Source organism: Nicotiana attenuata, chromosome 11 (genome assembly GCF_001879085.1).
Source record: "Nicotiana attenuata strain UT chromosome 11, NIATTr2, whole genome shotgun sequence".
In the NCBI taxonomy this organism is placed as follows: Eukaryota; Viridiplantae; Streptophyta; class Magnoliopsida; order Solanales; family Solanaceae; genus Nicotiana; species Nicotiana attenuata.
This window is the reverse complement of record NC_031999.1, coordinates 36,383,109-36,401,318: the sequence shown is the minus strand read 5'-3', so window position 1 is coordinate 36,401,318 and position 18,210 is coordinate 36,383,109. Positions and strand designations below refer to the sequence as shown.

The following is an 18,210-nucleotide window of genomic DNA, read 5'->3' as shown; positions in this document are numbered from 1 at the left end:
ATGAAAAGCACTAATAAGAGCATTTGTTATCACTTTTAGCATTAAAACTACATAAGAGTGTGATTATAGTCAAATTCACCTATTATCAGCGGACGTGTGGCTAAAGTCCTTAATTGGTCCGATTGAGAAGGCTAAGTTGGAGAGCCATAGTTCCTTGACGTTGATGAATGATATTGTGCATGCCACTTTGAAAGTATTCATCTTCTCTCTCTTTTTTCTTTACTTCATGGTTTTTCTATCTTTGGGATTCTTATTTCTCTTCTCTTTTTTTTAAGGCCAATCTTATCGGCACAGAGATGATAAAAAGAGTTACCTCCTCAGAGCAGATTGCACGCGATTCTCAGCTAGAGGCATTCAATTGGAAGGAACAGTACGAAAGCTTGCAAATTGATATGGAATATTTGGAAGAGAATAAGAGTACCTTGGAGCAGCAGGTTCGAGCCTTGATTTCGGAATTGGGGATTGTAAAGGCTTCTTTGAGTCAAGCAGATAAAGAAAGAGCTCGTCTTGAAACTTCCTTCTCAGAGCAGCTATCCAAGGCTAGTGAAGAGAACAGAGAGTTAAAGGTTCTCTTAAGTGAAAAAGAAGCTTACGCAGGGGAGCTCGTGCAGAATTTGACACAAGCACAAGAAGACCTTCGAGTTTCTTCTGATAAGATTTGTGCTTTGGAAAACTCCTATGCCTCTCTTCAAGCCTTCTACACATCTGCCTTAGCTGAAAATGAGAAGTTGAAGAGCGAGATTGCTGACTGGGAAAGGGATTACGAGATCCTTGAGGATAAGTCTGCTACGGAAGTAAGTTGGGCGTTTTTGAATTCACGCCGTGATACCCTAATTGAAGCTGGCCAAGAAAATTTCAATTTAGGGTCTGAGTTGGCTAAGATCAATGAAACTATTGAGAAAGCTCAGCAAACTCAAGATTTTCCTTCTCCCGTGGCCGAAGCTTCCATGAATGTTGAAGTTGATACAGGTACCCCAACTCTTTCAAGCCCAGTCGAGCCTGTTGCTGCAAGCAAAACTGATCCTACTGTTGTAAGCCAAGTTGATCCTGTTGCTGTTGATGCACCTTTTTCAGTTCCCTCATATTCCTAGTGATAAGTTTAAGTTGTTTGAATTCTCTTTTTTTTTCTTCAGGTACCTTTTTGGAAGGTTATGTTTAAAACCCTTGGTTTCATTTGAGGGTTTGCTTTTGAAAACTTAAGTCCCCAAACCTTTATGGGACAGTATGTATAAATAATTTGCAGTTCCTACGACTAAGTTCTTACTTAGTCTTAAGCTTTTTAATATTTTAGAAGTTTTCTCGTTATTATCTTGAACTTCTATTTAATTTATTCTTGCATTTATTTCTAAGGACTTATAGAATAATCTGCATTTTTATTCTTAGAAAATGCTTCTATTGTCTTCATGAATAACTAAATTAAACATGAATTTTATAAAAGAGGGCCCTTTTATATTACGACACTTAAATGAAGAAGACGTCTCAACTTCATAATGGTGTTAATATACGATAAAAGAAATAAGAACACACATGTTTCTTTGAAATAACTTTGACAAATTTTTATTTGAACCTTGTCTAGTTTTGAATAACACTTTACACGTATTTGAATTACATCTATAACTTTCTCGTAACTGTTTTTCTTGTAACAGATTTAAAAAATAATAAACATGTGGTTTTTATTTATAACCCATTTTAGTACATAGCCTTTACCCTAACTATAATGAGGTTTTCTTTGGCCTTAGCTCGTGACTTCTGCACTTGTCTTTTACAATGAGTGAACTTTTCAGGCTTAATCTTCGATTTTTCTCAATCTTCGATTTTTCAGTACATGCCCGTGTATATTACGTAGTCCCCCAAGTGTTCGAGTGTTGAAGTATGAAGCCTTGAGCACTTGATTATTCCTCTCATTTGGTCCTTTCCCTGAAAAAGGAAAAGCACACGGGACTCGGAGGTGCGATTATAGATGAAGACTGCTTAACCCGTTTGTATTTCTATCAGAATATTTGTAACCCTAGGCCGGGAAGTTTAATGTTTTCCACGTGCCTTGCAGGCCGTGACTCATCATTTAGTACAGGCTAGTTTTTTGCCTATCATCTAAAATCGTTAGTAAAATTTTAACAATTCAAAAATAGAATTTTGAAACAAAGATACCTGACCGTGGGTATTTGTTAGAATTAGTATCTCTTCAAATGAACAACAGTCCAATGTGAAGGTAATACTTTGCCATCCATTGTTTCCAATTCATATGCTCATTTACCTGCAATATCATGAATTCTATAGGGTCCTTTCCATGTTGGATTTAATTTTCCTGCGTTAGATGCCTTCGTAGATTGAAAAACCTTTTTAAGCACGAAGTCCCCAATTTTGAAGAATCTGAGGTGTGCTTTCCGGTTGTAATACCGTTCTATGACCTGCTTTTGTGCTGCCATTCTTATTAGTGCAGCTTCTCTCCTTCCTTCAAGTAAATCAAGATTTACACGCATTTTCTCGTCATTAGACTCTTCTGTTGCCTAATACAAGATCCTAAATCAACAAGTGGTAGATTCTCTGTAGGTTTCCATAAAGCATAGATTTTTTGCCTCAGTAATTGATGTCCATTTTCCTGACCATATAGCTTTACAATCACAGCATGCTGCCGTGGTTTATAGATTCTTTCCTTCTCATCCAGGAAAAGTGGAACAAAGATATTAGAATCAGTGGGTGCATCCAATTCTGCGTTTACAACATGAAGAAAAGCAACAAGATCATTTAAGGTAGAAATTGGAGTTGGTATATTATGTGAGAGTAGGGTATGTAGATAAGATGTGGGAAGAGGTGTTGAAGAGAAAAATATTATAGTGCCACAAATGTAAAATATTATTAGAGAAAATTTAATTTTTGTATATTAACGTTGTGTGAAATTTGAATCCTAGAGTCTTTGCAAACTTATAAATTATTATTATGTTAGATTTATTTATCCAGCTAATTTTATGAAGCTTCATATTAAAGTGAAACGGCACCCTACACTACCCAATTAGGTATTCTCAATTCCATACCAGAAAATGGAAGTGCTCGAGCGATACCCGAAATTTAAGCTATCTTCTACATAATAAAATCCTGCAACTCATAGAGGTAAAGTTTTTTTTTTTTAATCTCATTATGTTGATAAGTTAATCATTCAAACAACTATGAAAATAATTACAATTAATATTCAATGTTCGTTGTCCTCACTGTAAGTATGATGTTTTACTTCACATGTAAAATATTTTGTCATACTATTATTCTTGCAACTGAAGTTGCTAACTTTTTTTTTTTCAAATTTTTTCTGGTTTATCTATGTTTTCCCACTTTTTTGAGTTTTTAAGCACAGATATTATAGATTTTTTGAGCTATAGTGAACTTCTGAAATCCCATTAGCTGAAAATATTAATGTACTACCTTATTGATGATTACGTCTCCTCAAGGCGCCGTAAGAAGAGTTTCTCAATTTCATACTTTGTTATCAAAATATTTAACACAATTTTAATATTCAAAAAAGTACCTCACTGATTTTAATCGAGTAGAAGGACAATTCATATTTTTTTCACACAGTTTAATAGTGATTAAATAAGAGCTCTCTAACTTATGGTATAACTTAAATTATGATTCTTAATAATTTAACTTATGTTGTATATGTTTCTTTCTTATTCTCAATTTTTCCAATAAAAATAACAAAAAATAGCTCAATGATTAAGCCTTATCTTGGACACGTCGTTCGCTCGCTGTAACCCTGTAATAGCGTTGCAATTGCAGTGAGTACGCGTTCCCCTTAAAAATAATTAATTAAGGAACAACCTTAATTAAACTTAAGTTGTTAGCCTTAAAAAAACGAGTATACAAACTGAGGTTTTTGTTTTATGTTCTTAAATCTACCCTAAATAAATGACATGTGTGACATGATTAATGAAGACAGTAAGAAGGAAATTAAGTAGGTTGGGTTGGGAAAGTGGGTCCGTCTTGATGATAGCCTATCAGCAGAAGGGTGAATTAGTCAACACAACAAAGATATTATGAAGGAGCTACAGTAATCTATTTTTCCAGCCAATAGTGTTGCTCAATTTTGTTATAATTACAAAAATACACTTGTGGGCCTAACTCTTAAGCAAATAGCTCAAGCAGACGTGTTGACCTAGATATCCTTTCCCAGCTAAATTTTTTTTAGACAAAACTCAACCCTAATATTTGCCGCCAGCGCCGCCGCTGCCATGAACGACGACGGATTTCCAGCTGAGAGATTGTTCAACCAAGGCTACTCCTACACTTACGATGATGTCATCTTTCTCCCTGGCTACATCGACTTCCCCGTCGACGACGTCAACCTCTCCACTAAGCTCAGCCGCAACATCCCCCTCTCCATCCCCTGCGTCGCTTCTCCTATGGACACCGTCACCGAGACCTCCATGGCCGTTGCCATGGCGGCGCTCGGCGGAATAGGTATCGTTCACTACAACAACACTATCTCTCAACAAGCATCCATCATCCGTACTGCCAAATCTCATAAATTCCCTTTCTCCGCCGACTTAATCTTCGCTTCTCCCTCGGATTCAATCCATTCCGCCGATGAATTCGCTAACTCCCCTTGCATTTTCGTCACCGAGTCAGGGAACAAACAATCCAAACTGTTAGGACACGTGTCAAAGTCTGATTGGAAGAACTTGAGCAATAAGGAAGCTAGGATTTCTGCTTATATGAACACTTCTCCCGTTACTCTGCCTTCGAGTTATGATTTCAATGACGTGGCAGGCTACATGGCATCTAAAAAGCTGGACTTTGTTGCATTAGTAAACGAGGAGGAGGAAAACGGGGAAGTAGTCAATTTAGTCACGAGTGCTGACATGGAGAGAATAAAGGGACTTCCGAAATTGGGTTTGCCATCTTTAGGGGAAGACGGGAAGTTCTTAGTGGGGGCAGCGGTGGGGACAAGGGAATCAGATAAAGAGAGGCTGGAGCATTTGGTGAAAGAAGGGATTAATGCTGTGGTGATTGATAGCTCGCAAGGGAATTCGCTGTACCAGATTAATATGATCAAGCATGTGAAACATACTTACCCTCACTTGGATGTGATTGGTGGAAATGTAGTCACTAATTACCAAGCTGAGAACTTAATTAAGCAGGGAGTTGATGGATTGAGGGTTGGTATGGGATCTGGGTCCATCTGTACCACTCAAGAAGTTTGCGCTGTGGGTCGCGGTCAGGTGAATTATCTATCTCTTCATTAACTTGTTATTGTTGGAAGCAGCTGGTGTTTTGTTCCGCTAATTGTGCTCCCTTCGTTCGAATTTAAAATTTGTTGCATTGTTTGCTATGTTTGGTTATGTGATGGAAGTGCAGCTTGGTAAGTAAAAAATCTGGTGAATTATCTTTGAAGTGCCATTTTCTAGTCAAAAAATATGGTGCACTGCAGTTTTTTAGTCAAAAACTCTGGCGCAGTGAACTGATAGCTGTGCAGTTTTTTTTTTTTTTTTTGCAAATTTGAAGAGTACAGTTTTTATCATTGAGTGCAAATTTGAAGAGAATAGCGGTGAATGTTTCCTTGTGCGGGGAAAATATCTGATCTCTGAGCAGGGAAAAGCATTGAACGTAAAGCCTCTTTTGAGAAATCAGTTAGATTTAGGTTCTCTACCAACTGTGTCATCTTTTTACCTACATCAAGGACTATATCTGTCAAGTGTGATATATATTAAGGACCAAAATAAAGCAACCCCAGATATCATTAAGGACCATTTTGATAGTTTTCTCGGTAAAAGTAAATGAAACTTATGTTCTCTATCAATTTTGTTTAGGCAACTGCTGTTTACAAGGTGTCATCAATTGCTGAGCAGCATGGTATCCCTGTGATTGCTGATGGTGGGATTTCAAATTCTGGCCATATCGTGAAGGCATTGTCCCTTGGAGCATCAACTGTCATGATGGGAAGCTTCTTGGCTGGTAGTAATGAAGCTCCTGGCACATATGAATATAAGGTACAACTGGATTCTCAATGCTTTTATATATGTATGCAAAAGTTCCTTCCAAGATACATCTACGGTTTTTTAGCTGTATCTGGAGTCTTATTTTTACATGGTATTGCCTGGAAACTTTCCTATCTGATTTCAGTTTATACCGCGTGCAAGTTGACTTGGTCCATGGAAAGTTGCTCTTTGGAACATAGTTATATAAAACTTTTTAATTTTTAGGCGGGTCCCTCAAGGTTGGCATGAAATGTTAGTTGATCAGCAGCAAAGTCTTAGTGTCAAACATACATTTTGTGCCAACTCTTAGACTACCGGTATACTAGCCTTATTTTAAATAAATATAGTATATTTGATTATTTGGCACGTAGTATATCTGCTTTCCGAGACAAGAGTTTTGGTTATGTTAAATCTTCAAAGCTGCTTGATTGCAAATATTTGTACTGTGAGACTAAAAGAACATTGGTGATTCTATTCATATTTGCAAGTGTAGCCACCTCAATATGCCCTTGTGCTATTTTTAACTTTGGTCAATTTTTGGGCAAGGATAGAATGGTCTGCGTGTGAAAAAATATCGAGGTATGGGATCCCTGGAAGCAATGACAAAAGGGAGTGATGCAAGATACTTGGGTGATACTGCTAAACTAAAGATTGCTCAGGGAGTTGTCGGTTCAGTTGCTGATAAAGGTTCTATTCTGAAGTTCATTCCCTATACAATGCAAGCTGTAAAGCAAGGATTCCAGGATCTAGGTGCTTCCTCCTTGCAATCTGCTCATCATCTTTTAAAATCAGGCAAATTGAGGCTAGAGGTTTGTCTCTTGTTTTTTGTTGTATCTTCTTACTCAACTATTATTATTGTTGCATGTTTGGGTTTTTTTCCGGGTGTTTGGAAAAAACAAAATGAAATGGCAGAATCATCTTACCTCATAGTTCATGGGGATCTATTTTTTTTTTGATTGTTAGTTCATGGGAATCTAACTTTAACTCTCTTTTCTGGTTCTCCAGGTCCGAACAGGAGCCGCACAAGTTGAAGGAGGGGTTCATGGTCTCGTCGGTTATGAGAAGAGATACTTCTGATTTAACTTTATTGGAGAGTAATGTAAGCAGTTACGCTTGATCCACAAGTTTCTTGTTGTTAAACTTTACAAAACCTTAGCTGTCGTTGGCAGTGTAGTCAAATTTTGGGAATGTATGCTCCAAGTTTCTCGCTCTATTTATCAGCAACTATTACCATATATATCGAAAAGTGTGCTGCAAAATCAACCTCTTGCCAGTACAATGTGCAAAATGGCAAATCAGAATTGCATGAAACTTCTAACTGTCAATATAATATAACTCCATAAGATGAATTTGGAAAAGCTTCTTCCTTTTCATAATTAGTTTTAATAGTAAAACTTTATTGACCAAAGTACGAGAAAATATTGGTAGCCATAGGGTGATGTGGGTGGCACATAGTGAATCTCCAATTAACTTGTATTCCTAGTGAACCCTTTATAGTTTAGGCTTCTCTGGTATTCTTAGTTGAAGGGCTTACATTAATGACTTAATTTTCTATAGAAACCGGAAAATCCATACAAAACAGGTGCATGGCTAGTGATTTTATCCCGATGAGCAGCCATTTCTGTAGTGGTCAAAGCCAAATTCTTCAATGTTAGTTCTAAATTTCTAGGCTTTTCTGATGCTTAGAGTGAAAATAATTGGTAGTCTAGATCTTTCGCATTTTACTTTCTATTAAGTTTTCTTTGATATCAAGTTTTATATTCTGATATCTGCAATCCTGTTTTTGTTCTATACAGTAAGAAACGGAGGAGTCGTATTGCATTTAGTGTGCCTTGTTCTTGAAAATTCTAGTAAGTTACACCCTCCAAAGTATCAGTCACTTAAGTTTCACTTAGACAACCTCTTCATAAGAATGAGAATGATTTTGGATTAATTAGGAACAACATTGTCAATTTGTCTAATAATCATTGTAGTCTTGACTCTTGAGCGCGCGTGTATGTAATATAGGAGTACTAATTACTACTATATATTATTCTTAATAGTCGTTCAAAGGTCTACGTCATGATCCAATACCATTCATGTGCTTCAGAGTTGTAAATTTACACGAACAAAAATATGAATAACAAAATCAGCTACCTTTTGAAGTCTTGCATGTGTTAATGAGCTGTAGGTTCAAGAAAGATGAAGGAATGAGTATGATTAATGCAAAGCCTCCTCAAAGTCATGGATTAATTCAAAGTATCAAGGATTTCTTTCTTGATTTCTTTGGCAAGATTTGTGAAGGACAAAGAAGAAAATCCTGCTCATCTGCTCGAGATATTACGAATGCAACTCATAGACCCAAATGTTTTCTCAGAAGGCGGATGCTATCTAAGGGGTGAATGGTGCTCATATCATTCAGCCATGGAGCTCAAGAAAGCAGGAATACGTTTCAGGCGTGGAAAGAGCCGTGACATTAAGTTCAATTCATTTCATTGCTCAGCTCTTTTAACACTTGCACCTATAACCATAGATGATTCAACCAAGTCGGAGCTATTAAACTTGGTTGCATATGAGGCATGCCCTGACACACCACATGACTTTGGTATTACATCTTATCTTTGCTTCATGGATTCACTAATTGATCATGCTGAAGATGTGAAAGAGCTGAGATCAAAAGGTCTACTTAACTTTCTTGGAAGTGATCAAGAAGTAGCAGATCTCTTCAATGAAATAGCAAAAGATTTGGTGCCTAATCCACATGCCTTTGTTGGTGTGAAAGTCAAAATTGAGAGAAAAATATGGATTGCTGAGTGGAAGAACACTCATTTTAATACCCCATGGACTATTTTTGCAGCAATTTTTGTCATTGGCTTGGAAGTTATTGGTACAGGTCTATCAGGTATCCAAACCTACTTTGCAGTCCATCCAAAGGCAGCTAGTAATGGTAGTATTGAAATTTTCTCTAATATTAGAAGCAACAGTTGAGGTGGCTGCATCATCAACATGCTTGCTTCCTGTCGAGGGCAATTTTGTAATTATACACGTTATTCCCGTTGGTCACTTTGATTTTATTTGGTCGTGCGACATTTTAGCCCTTTAAGACATCAGAAGGGGGAGAACATATTAGATTTTTCCCGAGCCCTGTAGCAGCTTTCCCCTCTTCTTCTTCTTCTCCATTTTCACTCTTATTCTAAGACACACTCCCTCACCTCTTACTTGTATAAATGACCACACACACACGAAAAACACGCTAAAGCAGGCTGGAAATTCTGGATTTCGGTCCCAAACTCCGTTGTCTTCGTTTCGGACCTCGGAATTCGATTAGATGTTTTTCAGAAAACAATTTCACACAAAAATTCATTTCTCGGGCTTTGGACTTCGGAATTCGATTCCGGGCATACGCCCGAGTCCCATATTTTTCTACGGACCCACCGGGACCGCCAAATCACGGGTCCGGGTCCGTTTACCCAAAATGTTGACCGAAGTCAAATTTATTCATATTAGTATCAAAATTTAGCATTTTTCTCACAGAATTCATATTTAAGCTTTCCGGCTACACGCCCGGACTACGCACGCAAATCGAGGCAACTCTAAATGAGGTTTTCAAGGCCTCGGAAGCACAGAAAGGGTAAGGAAACAAGTGATGACCCTTTGGGTCGTCACAGGTTTCTTTAGGCTTTATGCCCCTCTTTTTCTCCAACTTATAGAAATTGAAATAAGAACAATTGTAAGAGCCTTGTAGCACCTTCTTAGTGCTTCTTGCTTACCAATGAAAAATCTTACCTTCTTAAAAATAATAATCATAAGACTCATTTGACAAACACCATGTTTCTTGCTTATCTTTTTAAAAAGTAACCATGGTTCTTGCTTATTATTAACTTGTGGCTTTTAATAGGTGTCAGAGTCTCAAAACAATTTTGATCAGAGTGTAACAACAGCCTGTCACTGTCGGTGTTACTACTCTGCATTAGTTTTTAGTTGCAAAGTAATCAGATTCCAATATTCATGTCATTGGCTTCTCAGTCATTTTCTTCAAAGCCATTGAAAATATTTTAAAACCTTCTTTAATTACCTATTCACCCCGAAACAAAAAAGAACTTTTTTTTAAAGCTTTCTATTATGTTGAATTGCGTTGAGATCTTGTTCCGAGGCTATATATTCTGTGCAATATATGCTATTATCCTCCTTTTGCTGCTTAATAGGCTACATGATCTCTATGCTGCTCCTAATATAATTTGAAACAATCAATTTCCAACCTTCATAGTCATTGGCTTCTCATTCATGTTCGATGCTATTTAAAGATTTTAAGAAGCTTCTGCTCTGTTGGTTTACATCCAACTCCTGTAATTTAGATGCTATCAGTTATGTCCCTTACAGCATCTTTTTGCTGCTTATTGTGCTGCTATTTACGCTAACTCTGTATCCTGGAAAAGCAGTTCTACCTGTCTTTTCTATTGAATAGCATCTTTGGGGCAAGATAACTCCTGGATGTGAGGGAGGTCTTGTGATCCTAAATATCCTGCTGCCTCATTTTGTGTGCAATTTACAATTGTTATGAATCTTTTTGTAAACCATTAATCTGCTGACTGTTTAATACTTCTGAAACCGTCATTCTGATCTTCCTAATCTATATTTACAGGATGTTGTTATGAAATATATGTGGGAGCTGTTATGCGGGAAGAAGCAAGGAAGAATGCAGAAGGAAGCGCATAATGGCAGATCGTTCTGTTTTTGCATATTTTCACTGCCTTTATTCTTCGAAACATGGGGAAAATGGGATAATGAAGGATGGGTATCTATTGGTGGTATGAAAATAAGGTGGTTCCAAACAGTTGAGGCTACATCTCAACGCCAAGAACTTTGCATGCAAATTTTGGTTTTATTTGAACTTTATGTTTGAATGCTCTAAATTGTATGTGATGCCTGGTGAGATTCTCACCTTCAATTATATGGTGCTTTCACTTCTACGTAATGTGACTAATACAAAATATGGACCTTCAGATCTTGGAAGTAATGTTTGTTTTTTTGTGCACTAAAGCAACTGTCTCGTGTATAAGGGGATGTAAAATAATGTAGGGTGAAGGACTTGCATTTGTTTATCTACATAATTTATTTCTCTTGCAAGAGACTAGTCTATTCTGCTATTTGTATTGTCAATCACATCTTTGCTAGTGGATGATGCTTAATCCATGCTCTAGTTCTTTAGGGAGAGATTATCTGATTGTTAAATGAGATTGGTTCCCAATCAAGTAAAATACAACCTCTTTCTTTTTTGATCTTATCTACAATGGGGTTATTTCCTGTAAGGAAACTAGAATGAATCAGAAAATGAGAAAAATAACATAATGAAATGTAGATATTTTTCGATGAACATATGTTAAGAAGTCCCTAGTGGGATATTCAATATGAAAAAAAAAGTGAAGGGATTATACGTCGAGAAGCAACGTAAATTTGAAAAACACCATAATATATAAGTATCACATGAGAAGAAATACTGAACGTGAAACAATAGGCTTTAGGGAGAGAAGGATGGAAACATACTTAACTCTTAAAAATCATACGTCTTCCAAGAAAGAATTTGTAAAAATATACTTTTTTGAGCTCAATATAAATGACATGATGATAGAGTAAACATCTTAGAGAAAAGATGGGTAATAGAAGTCAATTAACAGTGTTAAAGATTACTAGGGTATTTTATTTTGCACAATTGTCTTTTCTAAAATTTGAAGGTGAAGCAAAAATTATTCAATGTGCTATGCAATTACTTTTTAATGTATTTGTTCATTAATTATTATTATTATTATTCTGATTTTGAGTTTTTTATGGTTTAACATTTTTTATTCTGAGCCGAAGGTCTTCCGAAAACAGCCTCTTTTCTTTTTTTTAAGATACGGGTAAGATCTGCGTATACTCTATGCTCTCCAGACCCTACTTGTGAAATTACATCGACTATGTTGTTGTTGTTTACTATTATCGTTGGAAAACTAATTTTCACTTATTGAGATCTTTATGGTGTAACTTAACTTTTTCTTATGCACACAATATTTTCTTAAAATCCTCTAAACTTAAGAGAGACAACTGTCACTATACCAAAAAATCTCTGCACTACAAGTGCAAATTACAAAATAGCTTCACTAGATGGTCAATTACTATATTGTCCTTTTCCGCATATATACATAAGCTAATACTATTCCATCACCGTTAGGGTTTTGGGAGTTGTGCATCTCTTCAGGAGTGAACGAAACAGGCGCACTGCAGAGCAGGATTCGAAACCGTAGGGATGGTGAGATTTATATATTTATATACGCATATGTAAATTGCTCTTTCGAATTGTTAGTGATTATGGTTTTGGGGTGCAGTCGCTGGTTGCAAATGAAGAGTTTCAGCACATACTTCGTGTGCAAAACACGAACGTCGACGGGAAACAGAAGATAATGTTCGCAATGACTTCTATCAAAGGTATTGGCCGTCGTTTCGCTAACATTGCCTGTAAGAAAGCCGATATCGATATGAGCAAGAGGTACTCCCTTCTCTTTTTCTCTTCCTACTAATACGTAATGAAGCTCTAATTTTGATTTCATCATTGTTTTTTGTTGCAACTAAGCCTGTTAAACCTTTTCGGTATGCTTATGTGTTATTGGAGTATTATGTACTGTTATTTTTGTCTTCAATTTTGGATTCAGATCCCCCATTTTACCTCGAGTTTTGAATTTATATTTTCATTTTAGACAATGCTCCATCGCGAAATTAAAATTGAAAATGGATGCCTAACTATTCTTTCCGCAACTATAATTGGTTTGTATTCTACGCCTTGCTGTTATTTTTTTTTTTTTGAGAAATAACTAATAGTTGGGCGAGGAAGTTGGCATATGATTTGCAAAGGTACCTGCTATCTTTAGTTGGCGTGAGCTGGTCTGGACACCACCTTCATTTAAAAAAGAAAAGAGTTAGCCTATGGCTCAGAGATTGAGATTGATGAATGAGGAAGGTAGCTGATCGTTTACCAATAAGTTAAATTAGTAGTTGTCAAAGGGGCCTTTTTACAACGCAACATTTCCTCACAGACTGTTCTAAACTTTTGTGCTGAACTGAATTTTCCCGTTTTGGTATTTTAGTTCTTGCAAAGTTGTCTAAATTTATGCTACTACTCTTTTCTCTAGGGCGGGTGAACTTTCTGCTGCTGAACTCGATAGCTTGATGGTTGTTGTGGCAAATCCTCGTCAATTCAAAATCCCTGACTGGTTTTTGAATAGGCAAAAGGATTACAAGGATGGTAAGTTTTCGCAAGTTACATCTAATGCCCTGGACATCAACCTAGTCACAAGTATGGTTGATTTTGTTTTGCTGGCTAGTGTGTCGATCTCGAACCATTGCTAGCTAACAGAATTTGACATAAGGTTGCTCCAAAAGGAGGATAAAAAGACTGCACAATGGAAATATCATCAGCAAAGAAGCCTATAACTGTACTCCGTATCAGACGTCATGGAATGGGGAAATGTTTTTAGATGAGAAAACTGTGATTATCTTCAGAAAGGATTCGGATCTCAATTCTTAAGCAACACGGAACCAAATTGGATTTCTCATAACGAAGGCTCTAGTTTATTATCACAAGTTAAATTTTATCTTTATGCTTCCGAGTTTGGTAATCCTAAAAGACATTTTGCTCAAAAGTAAAACGAAGAGTCAGCAGAGACTTTACTGGTATTAGAAAAGTTTGGTTGCTCTGGACTCACCTGCTTGAGGGGTGACGCAAAAGAACAATTTATGTTAAATTTTATTAATTTTGGCCAAGATCATGTTTTAGAGCTCAAGTCCAAACATATGGACTTGCTCAAGTCCAAATATATGGACTTAAAAAGCGCAAGACGCCCAAGAAGCTCAAGATTGATATCAAGAAGCCATGACCCTTTCCTAAATAAAATAGGATTTAGTTTATTCCTTTTAGAATAAAGATTTTCCTTTTAATAGGATTCTAGTTTCTTTTCCTTGTAGAATAGGGATTTTACTTTCTTTGTCTTTAGTTATTTTATTTCCTTATTAGAATAAGAATTGTAGCCATCAAAGAAGAGACTCTGGGCCTATATAAAGGGTTCTCTTGCCTTGTAGAATGTAAATCACGTTTTTGAGCTTTACCCTAATTTGCAAGAGTGTTTTTCTCTATTTTATCTTCTTTATCCTTGTTTTAGATTCCAAGCAAGGTGGTGATAGTCTTTTATCTTGTTTTCAATTGCGTGTGGTGTTTTTTTTATCACGTCAATTGATTTCAAGTGGTGACTTTAGGAATCTTATAGTTCTTGATCATTCAAGAACACGTTTCTTGATCTAAATTCATTTTTTTTCTTTTTGGTTATTATAGGATCACAATTTTCCTTGAACTGGTACATCATCAATATTTACTTGTTTTGAACGAGTAAATAGTTTATCTTATAGTTCAGATCGTCATCTTTCATCTCGTTTTTGAATCATCATATTCCGAGTCCTAAAGCTTGAGATACGTTGTTTCTTGAAAACGGCCCAGAAATCACGTTTTTCTTTCAGATGCTGATCGGTTGGTTCTTTGTTAACTCAAAGAATCACATCAAGGAGTTATGAGGAAATTGCAACTTGCAAGCACGCCACAAATTATAAGGTGGCGGTAAGAAGCTTGCAACATAATATTGGCTAGAGTTATTGCAGGAGAGGCCTTAAACATTGTACCCCTCGCGTTCCAGGTCCCGTACACACTATCCGTCACACCGTAGGAGCTAGGCATCGACTTATTTATCTCAACAGCAAGAAAACTCATACATATTTGACTATGAAACAAAAAAAATGCACGAGTTCTTTCAAAGCCATCAAAGGAATTAATGATTAATGTGACATTTCAATCTAGCCCAAGTGGAGAATCATTACAGGGAGAAATTTAAAAATAGCCAGATTTATAACTGGTCGTTCAAAAATAGTCCAGTTTCAAAAGTAATCGAGATTTAGCCACTTTTCATGTAAAGATAAATCTGAGCGAAAATACTGTTCAAAACCCGGAAAATACGCCAGTATATTATGCTGGAGTTCCAACATAAGTATACTGGAGTTCCAGGATAAGTATGCTGGAACTCCAGCATAATATGATGGAGTTCCAGCATAAGTACACTAGAATTCCAGCATAATATACTGGAGTTCCAGCAAGTATATCACTCCAGCATAATATACTGGAGTTTGGAGCACCGGTGCTCCAGTCTCCAGTATATTATACTGGAGCCATCAAAGTATACCGGTCCAGCATAATATGCTGGAGTTCATACACAGGTGCACCGAACTCCAGTATATTATGCTGGACCAGTCTCTGTTGCAGCAAAATAGTGGCTATTTTTCATTGACTTGATAAACGCTGGCTATTTTTGAATGACCAGTCCGAAAACTGGCTATACCGTGCTATTTACACATAATGACATCATGTATAAATCAAGATAATGTACATTTAATTTACACCTTCAAGATAAGGAAGAAAAGGTCCACAAGCAAAAATAACTACATAAGTAGACCAACAGGACTCAAAGCCACGTAACGTATGCTTTCATCTTAATACTTGAATGTCAATCTATCATCACATAACGCATGTAAGATAAATAAATATAGAAGCATAAAAATAAGAACAATGCTAGATGAATAAAATTTGGGCGAATTTCGAGATCTCTCTGTCTGTTAGCTCTAAAAACACCTTCCTCGTCTACCACACTTGTCAGATGTCGTGCTGCACTGTTAAAGCTCACATAATTCCTTTTAGCAGCCAGGTATACTACTCCATAGGGAGGCCTCAGACACTGGTGGTTTTGAAATTGTTAAGACAGAATAGAAAATTGCAGTAGCATATAGTCAGATACTCCAATATAAAATCAGACATAGGAGCTAAAAAGGGAAACTCATCAGCATGGTTGAAGAGTAATGTATACCTTCCTTATCAGGCAGCCCAGCCCATGTAGCTTCTTGAGGGAGGGCACTGAGTCATTAAATTTACATCATATATATCCCTCAAGAAGCTACATGGAAGGTATACATTACTCTTCGCCATTAGGCTCTGCTTCCAGAGAGCTTCTTCGATCTCCTGCGCCAATATGCTACCTTCTTGACTACTAGAGCCATCCATGAAATCCTCCTCTGACTCATCCCTGTTGGTACCTCGGATATATCATTCCTCCCACTCTCCAGCATAAAAGTGGACCACTGGAGCAAGAATCTGTCTTGAAGGAGTCAAAGGGCTCTCAGGTTGTCGCCTGCTCAAGGTTTGCTAAAACATTAGGGATATTATATATGGTGGTGCATCTTATAGTTTGAAAATGTACTGTCGAATTGAAGCTCCCTGCAAACAAGTTATTTGAGTAACTTGAAACCAAGAGTCCCATGCAACTATACCCATTAAGTTCACTACAAGTTGGACTTGAGCTACCATGTCATACTCCTATAAATTTGTGAATTGTGACATGAGTTGAAATTTCAACTTAACATCCACCTCCTGCATCATTTGAGTCCCCCTAGCTAGTGATGATAATTAGAGTGAGAATGCAAACTGTGGAGCTGAACCATTTAGGCTCTTAAAACTAATTTAATGATCAAAAACCGTTGTTTCCATTGCAGGCCAAGTAGGTTCTTCATGTTCACACCCTAATTCATTAGTGATCATTGCTTAAATATAGAGTCTGGCAAGGTGCTCTATTAACAGGGTTATATCTATTTTGACCAGGATATATATACTTCTCACCGAAAACTCAAATTTTGAACTTTGCCAATCTCTTGAAAATCATAGAATTCCCAAATACAGCTTTCGTTGGGTTTGCAAATTTGTGCCGTTACAACTTAAAAGTTAAAAAAGCATAAAGCTTGGGTATTTATTTAAAATAAATAAGCTATCAACCTTTGCTAATTAATTCTACTTTGACTACTTTGTTATGATTAGAATTATCTCGGCCCAAGCCCATGATACATATTGTCCGCTTTGACCCAACAGACCTTACAAATTTATCTCTTGGACTATGCCATCATCGAGCCTAAAAGCGCACATATCGTATGAACTTGTGCTCTTCACTTTTCTCTCCTATTCTGATGTGGGATTCGCCTAAGGTGTCATGTATAATCCTTCTCTAGAAGTTTGCCAACTTAAAAACCTGTCAGTCCTGCTTAACCCGTCCTCATCGGGAATCACCTTTGGTTCGTACATGCGTTTTCTTTCCTCCTCTTGCTTTCCACGCGATAGAAAATGAGAAATAATAATTTACACAATGTAAAGTAAAACAAATATAGACAAATTACACAAAAATATTATCGCAATTTTTCAAATAAAATAAGTTAAGAAATTGATTCTTTTGTACTTTTAGGGATATCTGAATGAAGAGGTGGTACAGAAAAAATTGATAAGTTCATAGAAAGTCTAAAAATGAGTAATTTCAAAATTAATATTTAACAACAAACATACTGAGTTATTATTAGTTAAAATAAATGCAAAAAATAGGAAAAAATAATCATTAATAATCTACGATTAATAATCATTAGGTGCACGCCAATATTGTGTATATCCATATATATTTTATTATTCTGGAAGTTCTTACAAAAGATCTTATCTGCACAAATAATAATCCTAGCCAACTGAAATTCAAACGACTATCTAATTATTTTCTAACCTGTGCAGAGTACTATGCTTAATTTTTCTTCTTTGTTAACGCAGATATGCTAATTAATGAATTTGATTGACGAAAGCTACGATTTATGTGGCTCGTGTTATTTAAATTTCTAAATATTAGGAGTTTCTGTATAATTTTAATAGGGAAATACTATTTATTAGCCAAATTTTTTGCTAATATTAGGGTATGTTTGGTATAACGGAAATGTTTTCCGTGGAAAATGTTTTCTTGGAAAACAAGTAGTAATCTTATTCATTTTCCGGTGTTTGGTACGCAAATTAAGGAAAATGACCTCTCAAGAGTATTCAAAAATAGTTTAGATATAATAAACATAAAACCATAAACTTTCAAACCAACAACCTTACGGACCCACAAATTTCATAAACTTTCGAACCGCTAAACTTTCAAAATCGCGGAATTTCGAACCCGTAAACTTTATAATTTCTAAACTCGTAAACTTCCAAACACATAAACCTCCGAACTCATAATTTTGAAACTTGTAAAAATTTGAGCCTTTAAACCGATAAATAATAAAATTAAAACTTAACAATATATTTAAATTTTTTTTTTGGGGAGGGGGGGGGGGGTTAGGTAGGGGTACGTCGGGTACG

General features: G+C 36.4%; 2 protein-coding genes across 3 annotated transcripts; both read left to right on the top strand.

Annotated features, from left to right (window-relative positions):
• LOC109234350 (inosine-5'-monophosphate dehydrogenase 2-like) lies at window positions 4,116–10,985 on the top strand. Of its 2 annotated transcripts, none has more exons than XM_019400309.1 (5): window positions 4,116–5,210; window positions 5,799–5,978; window positions 6,518–6,775; window positions 6,972–7,065; window positions 10,588–10,985. In XM_019400309.1, exons 1-4 carry the CDS (start codon window positions 4,221–4,223, stop codon window positions 7,041–7,043), a joined length of 1,500 nt encoding a protein of 499 aa, XP_019255854.1. In that variant the 5' UTR covers window positions 4,116–4,220; the 3' UTR covers window positions 7,044–7,065; window positions 10,588–10,985. The 2 variants fall into 2 exon arrangements, with proteins under 2 accessions (XP_019255854.1, XP_019255855.1); XM_019400310.1 differs by lacking the exon at window positions 10,588–10,985 and adding an exon at window positions 8,137–8,461.
• LOC109234349 (40S ribosomal protein S18-like) lies at window positions 12,149–14,085 on the top strand. Its single transcript, XM_019400308.1, has 3 exons — window positions 12,149–12,231; window positions 12,308–12,468; window positions 13,109–14,085. The coding sequence occupies exons 1-3, from the start codon at window positions 12,229–12,231 to the stop codon at window positions 13,323–13,325; spliced, it is 381 nt and encodes a 126-aa protein (XP_019255853.1). The 5' UTR covers window positions 12,149–12,228; the 3' UTR covers window positions 13,326–14,085.